The sequence below is a fragment of the Priapulus caudatus genome, unplaced genomic scaffold, assembly GCF_000485595.1.
Source record: "Priapulus caudatus unplaced genomic scaffold, Priapulus_caudatus-5.0.1 Scaffold76, whole genome shotgun sequence".
Classification (NCBI taxonomy): Eukaryota; Metazoa; Priapulida; class Priapulimorpha; order Priapulimorphida; family Priapulidae; genus Priapulus; species Priapulus caudatus.
The window spans coordinates 577,193-587,576 of NW_014577137.1; the positions used below are offsets into that span (position 1 = coordinate 577,193).

A 10,384-nucleotide genomic window follows, 5' to 3' on the forward strand; every position below is an offset into this window, starting at 1 on the left:
AGAGAGAGAGAGAGAGAGAGAGAGAGAGAGAGAGAGAGAGCAAGCGAGATAGAGTTAGATGTGAGAGGGGGAAATAGCCAGAGATAAGCGGGAGATAGACAGAGAAGAGACAGATAACGAGATAGAGGGGAAGTAACCCTTCACTTATTTCTGTATTATAATCAGCAAAGAAGCCATAGCAGCAGCCATCGGCTTACCTGGCCTTCGTCGCCCGCATTGTTTAACAAATCAATAAAGGATATACGTCGGTGCTGCTGTGCCGTGAACGCAACGTAAACATCCAGACTCGGCGAGTCGTGCTTTCGTCCATAAAATGCCGTGGCGAGTCGTGCAGGGAAACTCGTCCATAAAATGCCGTGCTGTGATGACAGTATAAAGTATAAAATTGTGTATGTTAGTATATAATAAGGAGTGTATAATCAAGAGTAATGTGTTATTATCTACTCTTGGTATAATATAAAGATTGTATAATAATCTCTATATTATTCACTCCTGGTAGTATCAGATGTACCTGAATTTGAGAATCTGATCTCTAATCTAATCTACACGTAATTATTGTACTTCTGATAGTATTAGGAGTACGTTAACAGTGTACCAAGAGCGTATTAAGAATTCTTAATACGCTCTTGGTTGTACGTATGTAAACTGTAATTGTGTTAATATGCTCTCGGTAGTACATCCTGGCTGGCACGCGGTACTAATACCAGGAGTAGATAATATGGAATTTTCCTGCTATTATCTACTCCTGCTATTATCTACTCCTGCTATTATCTACTCCTGCTAATACCAGGCCTGCATTGTACGTGTTTTCGCCATCGTGGTGAGGTGGTGTTGTAGTATACATTTAAGCTAGCTCCAAGAAACGGTATTGCTAGGGTTAGAATACCCTAGACAATATAGCTATACCAATATACCTATAGACAATCCGTCGCACAGCCTGGTCGGGCTAACATTTAAGCCAGAGAGGAACTTTATGGAATAATGGTGGAAAGAGTGGATTTTTTCTACGAGAGTAAATATTCAGTATGGTTTTAATTAACAGCGGGCATGTACATGGTTTTAAATCTTTATTATTTGTTTTTTGTTTTTCATTCTAATTTCATGTTTTAAATGTCAGATAAGATAAGAAGGCTCCGGTTCCTGTTTCCACCTAGTTAATCCTTCTTCTCAACATATGTTCTTAACCATATATAAAGGGGCTAGTTTAATAGCTAGACATGGTGTGTAAATGATTGTACTAAGGATTAGGGCGTCGTAGTTTTATAAGTGAGTACGTAAGTACGTGATTAACTAACGGACGAGCTAGAATGCTACATGAGGAAGCAATTCCCGTTCGATTGACAGATTCTTAATCTTCGAGTAAATTAAAATAGAAACAACGTGTTTCGCTGTGTTTCGTTCTTAAGAATGTGCAGATTAGCTGGATATAATTTCTCACCATCTGCACTGCAAGTCCATTTGCCCTCGGTCTCATCCTGGTATAAATGTTGGTTGCGATACGTTGCGTTGTATTCTGTTACGTTATATTGTGTTGTGTTACGCTACGTGGTCATATTGCGTGGTGTAGACAGAAAAATATACCGGCACTGCCACCACAACACGTTGTCCCCTCAAGTTTGAATATTGATTACGTTTAATGTACATATGGGCTCCACCACGTGCCTCGTTCCATTACATAAGTCAGTCATTCCTACAGTAATGAAGATGGTCGGGTGGGACAGGAGCTGTAGTTAACCTCAACACTCAGTATAACCTTTAACATCATGAAGGCAGCAAACGTAGAACACGCAAGGCAGACCTGCCAAGTATTATACGATATGTACGGGTAAACCTGTATCTGACTAACTTTGTTATCGACGGACATATATACCCCGCTTTTGAGTGGCTTTATCATTTATTAATTGTTGGCGTGGATTCGATAATAACAGCATCTTCATTAGATTTTGTATCGTTGTGCTTCTTTTTCATCTAATCTCCACAATATTGTCACATGAATCTCGGCAGGGCTTCTATGACAATCTTACGTGCACGTACATGTCGTTTGTACGTCTTCCCCTTAAGCAGTTCTGAAGCGTTGAATATAATAATAATGGCAGCATAACCTTTCCTATTGTTTTAACTCGAGTAATTTTATAATGGTTGCACTATACCCAGGGAATGACACAAGTTGCCCCAAAATATAGGTTAGGCCGCACAGTGTGCAGCTCATAGCTGTATTGTTAATTGCACTTTATCCCAATTTAGACCAATGAAACACGTTTTATCTCATTATGCCTAAAGTGCTATTAAAATGTCGCTCATAGCGTAAGTAGTAGTTTATAGCTCTTTTTAAACTATACAATATGTATGTGCAAGTGGTTTGAAAAGCCTGTTACAAGGCAATATATAAAGCATATTTGTGCTATCAGGAATTATTAAGCACCAATAAAATTTGAATCTGGCCTGGCGATGCCCCATCATTTATTCAAGGCGTGCATGACAACATTCCATAGTTATAATACGATCATTTTAAAGTATTAGACCTAGTACGGGGGGGGTGCCATGTTTCCAGTTGTCAGAGTTGACTCTATTAGACTAGTAGTTGCCGCCGCAGTGATGCTTGGAGTCAGTCTAGGGCGAACCCGAGTTTATTCTCGGGATGTGCCGTCAATGTATTCCTGCAATCGACTCCTATATGAACCGCTGCCTCCGTCTCTATATGACAGTTCCCAGCGGAGTCGAGTTCAACCCTGCTATTAGCCGCGAACTACGTAATAGAGTGTACATGCAGCTTCCCTGTTGTAGTACCAGGTTTCTAGTAGTGCTGCAGCAATAGTCGTACACGCTCGCGGCTCACAGCCAGCTGCTAAGGCTGTAAACGTCTTAGGTTAAAAATCCCATCGTAGCCGTTACAGATAGGCCGTTGGTTTGAAAGTATGAAATCTTAGGTGTAGTATCGTACGCGAAGGCATTATCTCTCGATTAAGGGCACTGTAACGATTAGTCATCCTCCCTCATGAGCACCGCAGCATCAGCAACGATGCTGAGGATGGGAGCAGGGCGAGGCACGCAGCAACAGCATGCCGTGGCAGAAATATGGACGCTGCTCGCCGCCGCTGGCTCAGTATTGATCGGGCTTCATGTGCATAGCTGCCCCACCCAGCTGCTGCTGCCTGCTTCTATTACTGCTACTAGTACTACTGCTGCTACTACTGCTGCTGCTGCTGTCTGCTCCTACTACTGCTGCTACTGCTGCTGCTGCTGGTGCTGCTGCTGCCTGGTGCTGCTGTTGCCGCTGCTCCTGGTACTGCTGCTGCTCCTGGTACTGCTACTCCTGCTACTGTTGCTGCTGCTGCTTGCTTCTACTCTTTCTGCCACTTCTACTGTTGCTGTTGCTGTTGCTGCTGCTGCTACTGCCTGCTTCTACTGTTGCTTATACTGCTACTACTGCTACTACTGCTACTACTGCTGCTACTGCTGCTGCTCACTTGCCTTCTACTTTCTGGCCGGTTCTACTGTTTTGCTAGTTGCTGTGTTGCTGCTGCTGCTACTGCTACCTGCCTGCTTCTACGGTTGCTTATACTGCTAATCGACTGCTATACTGCTACTACTGCTGCTACTGTATCCTGCTGCGTACTGCTGGCCCTGCTGCTGTGCTACTACGGCTACTACCTTGCTACTGCTAACCTGCTGGCTGCCTGCTTCTGTTGTTGCTGTTGGGCTGCTGCTGCTACTGCCTGCTCTACTGTCGTCTATACTGGTACTACCTGCTACTACTGCTACCTACTGCTACTATCTCGCTTGCTCCTGCTTCTCTGCTGCTGCTGCTACTACTACTATGCTGGGCTGCTACTACTACTGCTGCTGCTGCTGCCTGCTTCTGATGTTGCTGCTACTACTACTACTACTGCTGCTGCTGCTGCCTGCTTCTGATGTTGCTGTTGCAGCTGCTGCTGCTGATGCTGCTGCTCCCGATACTGCTGCTGCTATTGCTACTGCTGCTGCTGCTGCTGCTGCTACTGCTGCTGCTACTGTTGCTGCTGCTACTACTACTGCTGTTGGTGGTGGTGCTGCCTGCTCCTGCCGTTGCTGGTGCTGCTGCTGCTGGTGGTGCTGCTGCTACTACTGCTGCTTCTCTTGCTGCTGCTGCTACTGCTGCTACTGCTGCTGCTGCTGCTGAGCTGCAAATGATGGGATGTGGGATTGTAGAGAAGTGATGCTGACGGTGTAACGATTTTCCCAGGGCTCATGCTATTTTGCTTTGGGTGGGGTCGGGTTAGGTTCGACTAATCACTACGTGTGTGCGTGCACCATTCGCCATTTTATTTGCAAACATGACCTTAAAATAACACAGGGGTTTCCATTGTCATATTAAAATATATCTATTAGTATTTATTTAGACCCAATGTAGCTTATATGTGTATGTAGCCCAATGTATGTGTGTAGCAAGTTATTAATGCACTTAGCTGTGGTTGTTTGGTAGAACTAAAGATTTAACTCACAAGATTAATTTTGTAGCCAGCATTAAATACTATAGCTGAATATTTTTGATCCATCACTGATCCAAAACTGGTTTATTCTAGTTGCATAGACCCACGTTATAATATATGTTATGTTGGTAAGTAGGCAAATACAAATTTGATCAACAGAAATTACAAGAAAATTATATATTTTTGTTGAAAATGAAATTGTGTAAGATTTGACAATTCAATAATCTTGATAACGTCAATTGATTTCTTCTCACAGGAGAGCAGTCTGGTGAGTCTGAAGCGTGACTTGGAGGGATGGCGGGAGATACTGCTGCCTTGCTATGCATTTGTCACCTGGGAGCAAAAGTACTTTGCCGGGATCATAATGGGCATCGTTAGCATCGTATTTCTGTAAGTATATATGCAGTCGTAGCGCCATCTAACTTTGAACGAGTTACAGAATTGTAGCACGCTATCTCTATATAGTCTCGTGCACTAGTGCCGTGCTTTATGCCGTTTAGTCGGTAATTTTCAAGACAAGTTTCATATGATTGTAATATATCTAATAGATTACTAGTATCTGCATATAATTAATGTATATATGTCATTAATTTGTTTAAATAATATGTTAATTTCATTGCTTTAATGTTGCAGGATGCTCTGGTATTTTGAACCTACTATCTTGACCACGGTGGCATTATTTGCTCTGTTTCTCTGCATTGTGGACTATGTGGTACCTCTTGCTGCTTCAAACATATTTGACTCAGACAATTGGTGAGTGTGATTATGTGCAACTAACACTGCTAACAGAAAATTGCATTTTCAGCCAAAATATAATTTAATTTAAAAGTGAATTAGTAACAGTTAAACTGAAAGCTATCTAATAAACAGCTATAGTAAAATTAGGAGATGTAAATTGGATAGGTCAAGCCATGCCCCGCAGAAATTGGGAGCAGTAAAGGTAGCAAACAATCCTTTAAAAATCCGAAGCGGTTTGTACATTATTGAGCAAGATAGATTTATTAGTTATTTCTACATGATTTTATTTAAAATGTGTGCTGCTATTTATATACCTCTACTACCCCCACTACTTATCTATATAAGGTAGATTGCAAAAAATAGTCTGTTTAATTTTTGTGGAGGCTGCAGTGGAAAGTTAAGTGTTTCCTGATGTTAACAATTTTCCATGTTTGCAGTTATGAGATATAAGCTGGTCAGATATACGTCCGATATTCTGAGAAATTGATACGCCGAGAAATTCATAGTAATCATCATTCCAATTTATTTCACACAGTATTTTTTAATTAATTTGTGATTAAGCATAATATCAAATCCCTCGTGTCTTATGTGCGCAGGACAGGAGAGAAGGAGAAGAAGTATGAGCAGGTGTGTGAGCGCATACTTCACGTGCGCGACCACACCACTTGTTTTTTCACCATGCTTGCAGACCTCAAGCAGAACAAGCCGAAGATCGTACGTACACAATGCCCACGCGGCAGCAACGCCCTCTATTATAGCAAATAGGAGTTGAATTAGAGTTGTATATACATCGAAATTAATGTTAACATTCTCCAGAAAAGTGAATGGTAGCAGATCAGTTTTGGTGATTGGAGCAGATTGGTGCTATTTGTTAGGTCATCATGTAGCAAATTGATGACCAGTCCTCGTAATAAATACTAGTGGTTAAATCTACTTGACAATTGTGACGGATGGTAGTTGGGATAGTTCGGCTAACAATGTATGATAACAAGATAACACAAAATTTTAGAAAAAACAACAACAAGCTAATAATCATACATAGGAAATCGTTTAATTTGTCGTGTCCATGTCAGTTAAAAGTGAACAGCGCCAATTTGCTCAGTCATCTACAGGATTAGTTTGTGACAATCTACACGCCCGTGAGTAAATCCAATAGGTTCAGACTATATCTTTACCGGTTATTTCGCTCCCTGGCTCACCGATACAGAAATTACATGATTTTTTTTCTGCATTTTAGTATTTCGTCTCAGTGATGGGAGCATTGGCTGCCATTGCATGGATCGGTAACACCATACCAAACCTGTTCCTGACTTACGTAATCGGTATGTAACTAGTTACGCAATCTAGCGCCAGATAAGATCATAAATTCCACTGAGCATTTTTCAGTGTGTGTGTGTGCGTGTGTTTGTGTGTGTGTGTGCGTGTGTGCGTGTGTGCGTGCGTGTGTGCGTGTGTGCGTGCGTGCGTGAACAGTGTCTTTCATCTGTGTCTAATCCCAGGTGTTCTTTCCTTATTTCGTACTAGCCTTTAAATTAGATTGCATTATTATATCGTTCCTAATCGTGACTTGATTTCTTCACTGTCATTCCTGGATTCGAGCTCCCAACTGTGCTTTGTGGCTGCTCCTTCAGGATTTACAGCATTCCCCAGCCTTGCTGTTGTCGGTCATGTATTCCGATCTTCCCTGTACTACACTCAGTACACTGCCATTCTAATGTTCACTGTATTCGCCTGCATTACAGTGTCAGTTCTGTATTCTCACCCGTCATTCATCGTATTTGTTTACATTGCAGCATCATTCTTGAGAATGTCGTCTGGCTGTTGTTCTCGCGATCACATAGTTTGCTTCCATTGCAGCGTCGTTCCTGTATTCTCACTTTCACTGTTGTCATTCATTCACACTGGTATTCATGTGTAGTCGTATTCATTGTATATTCACTTGCATTGCAGTGTCATTCCTTGTCATGTTACCTGGCCTACGTGAGAGTGGAATCATGCAAGAGATGACTGGAAAGGTCCTTGGGATGGTTCAGCAGACAATCGGAGGCAAGAAGAAATCAAACTAATCACCAGGATGGTAGCCTGTCAACATGCCCATCATCCCCTAACGCCATCTAGTGCAGTGAATGCTTACAGGATCGTTGAGAGCGAATTGGAGTAAGGAGGTGCGGATGGTATGGATTAACATAATATGTCATTGGAGGTTTTACCTGCGGATGATAGGCAATGCAGGGTGAGCATGATGAAAATGAGATGTAAGTTTTTTTTAGTTAATGATAAAAAAAGATGTGGGAATATTGTGCGTGGAGTATTTTCCATTTAATCTGTCTAAAGAGAATGATGTGTAATCTGAATAAGTGTTGTCGGTTGGTTTCTCTTCACCTTGTCTTGCGCTACTTAATTGACCGGACTCTCATCAATTATTTTTATAATCCCTGCCAGGCAACCCTCACGATAGTAGCTCTACGCCTACACCAAAGATTTATTTAGCTTTATATTGCTTGAGTCCTCGTCTGTGGGATGACGGGCGGAATATGTCGGCGTGGAACATTTGCGGAGATTTTGTGCAAATGTTTCGTGGCGAGGTTTCGAAAGTTTGAAGCTCTTGTGCAGATATGAAATACTTTCCTATTTACGATGGGGTTTTGTGATAGATATGCATGTCTAATAATATGCCCCGTGTGTTATGTGAAGTAAATGTCTATATATGTGTGAGGACATGTATTCAACTCTAGGAATGCTGCTGCATTCTGTACCTATAACTCTGATCTACATTCTGTACTCATCCGTGTACTGATAGTATGTGTTTGTTGCTGTATGACCAGCATTCATTGTCAATTATATCATGCAGCTATTGCGTAAGTCATGGTCGCCATATTTTGCAACCAGCTAATAAGGCTTTTGCCAAAATCGAGTTTTTGTCATTTGCAGCGAGTGCTTTTGCCAGGCTCACGAATGTTGTGTTGCCTATTCTTTCACAAACTATTGCTGTTCTTGTCATGGTCATAGCCATCGCGTTATACCACTAATGACTATCCGATATTACTCTTGCGTGGTTTTGGCACATACAAAAGGAAACAGCTGCATCATTCCTAGACTCACGTAAAGTGCATTTAGCTGTAAAATGTTTATAACTACTATGTAGATCATGTAATATCAATGTTTGTAATGTTTGTAAACTAATTTTTAGCTACTGGTATTTAAACGAGCAGCATTTTGTTTTTATGTCCTGTATTTTCTTAGAAGAGAGAACATGATATCAATGATAAGGTTTGTATTTAATAATTTCAAAATATGTAAATGTTTTGTGGCAAGGTAAGATAACCAGACGTGAATCAATATTATACTCAATGGTTTACAAAACCGTTTTGCCTATTTCCCTCTATTTAGTGTTGAATGCAACAATATGAACAAGTCAATATTATTGAGATTCCATTTTCTACTGTTTTTATCATAAAGTATTAAAGCGTTTTTAGTCCGACTGTAATTTTTTGTATGCGCCTTAACACTTTTACTGTCAAAGACTGCCACTAGGTGGCATGAGTGTAGTATCCTTTTTAGGTATAGATCAGTGTACAGTACAAATTACCAAATTATTGTGGTCTTAATGTAGATTGAGTGGTGTGTATTGAAATTATCTGAATTTCAATGAGACTATAATTAATTTGTGTCTGTAATATTTTTAAGGACTATTAATGAAACTAGAGCTAAGTTGGCATGATTGAATTATTGGCTAACGATTGTTCCCACTAGGTGGCAACACGAATTTAAGAATTGTAATGGCTAGTTACTAGCAAGGAGCTACATATAACTGTTATATGTAGCTCCTTGGTTACTAGTAGAACACGGTCGGGTGTTGCATATCCGGTTAGCCGTGCAGCATTGCAAAATTTGACAGATCATTGAAGGTTGATTGGTCTCGTTCATTGGCCAGGTGACATGTCAACAAAGTGATATTTGTTGTTAACTTTGGCGCGTGTTGAGTATGTTTGTCATCAAGGCAACGAGGGCTGTCAACGTGACGTGTATGTCATCCAGGCGACCTGTCTGTCCTTAAGGTGACACGTTATAAAGGTGAAATTCATGCCATCAAGGTGGCGTATGTGTCATCAAGGTGACGTGGATACCACCAAGGTGACGTGTGTAGCGTGATGTGTGTGTCATCAATGTGATATGTGTCATCATGGTGATATGTATGCCATCAATGTGACGTGTGTGTCATCACGGTGACGTATATCATAAAGGTTACATATGTCATAAAGGTGATGTGTATGTGTGTCATCAACGAGACGTTTATCTTCAAGGTAACACGTGTGCCATTCTAATTTATTTCACATCTCTTGCACAGCAGGTGGTTACCCTGTCTGTAATAATCTTTGTCACCATAACCTGCGTCTGCCATCCCAAATCTTCCTGTTTACACAGCATGGAACCAACTGCTTTCCTTCGCGTGCACGTCACATAGACCGTGGCGCGGAGCTGTGGTCGCTTCTCTATAATAACAACCCGATCCACAGTGTCTGGATATAGTAGCAGTGTTCAGCTAATGGTCAGTAGAGCTGTATTCATCGTATTGTGTAGTAGGGACCAGCCAAGTTTGCCTTGCTTTCGGATATAAAGAATCTGCATTGTATTCCTTAGACTTCGTGTGAATCTGATTTCCTGTCATTGCCGCGGTAGCAGTAGAGAGATTGACTAGTAAACGTTTTATTTGTTGTTTTTACGTAACATTATCAGTCTTTAGGGTTAGTGCATTTTTTAATAGAGAGCTGTGTTTAGGATGTCTGTGTGCAGGAGGTATGATGTACATTTTTTAATTCCTTGCTGGAACGATTGGTGTTTTATTCGATGTTCGGTAATAAAGTGTCAGTGTCACAACTCTTGTTGGTTAACTCATGTGTCATGTGTACGGTGCATCGTATAAAGGTTCGCACAATTACTAAATCTTGAGCATATATCACATTTTTAGCTCATCTGACGAAGTCGGATGCAGCTTGTAGAATCGCATGATCGTCCGTGCGTCCGTCAACAGTTGGGCACAAATCTAAACGGCTCGACGTACGGATTCGAAAGTCGGGACGTGGGGGGGGGGGTAATGCGAAAACGAGTTGGGATGTCGAAGCTGGGGGGTCAAAGGTCAAAGGTCAAGAGGTGTAAAAAAAGAGGGAACATTCCCT

The 10,384-nt window shown here is 41.4% G+C and overlaps 1 protein-coding gene across 3 annotated transcripts in view; it reads left to right on the forward strand.

The window, feature by feature from the left end:
* LOC106821536 overlaps positions 1–10,086 on the forward strand; it is a 38,741-nt gene extending 28,655 nt beyond the window's left edge. For all 3 annotated transcript variants that reach the window (XM_014826388.1, XM_014826389.1, XM_014826390.1), the window contains 5 exons: positions 4,726–4,859; positions 5,103–5,222; positions 5,804–5,921; positions 6,445–6,529; positions 7,158–10,086. In XM_014826388.1, coding sequence (XP_014681874.1) covers positions 4,726–4,859; positions 5,103–5,222; positions 5,804–5,921; positions 6,445–6,529; positions 7,158–7,273 — 573 coding nt within the window. In that variant the 3' untranslated portion in view covers positions 7,274–10,086. The remainder of the gene's footprint in view (positions 1–4,725; positions 4,860–5,102; positions 5,223–5,803; positions 5,922–6,444; positions 6,530–7,157) is intronic.
* Positions 10,087–10,384: the final 298 nt, after the last annotated feature.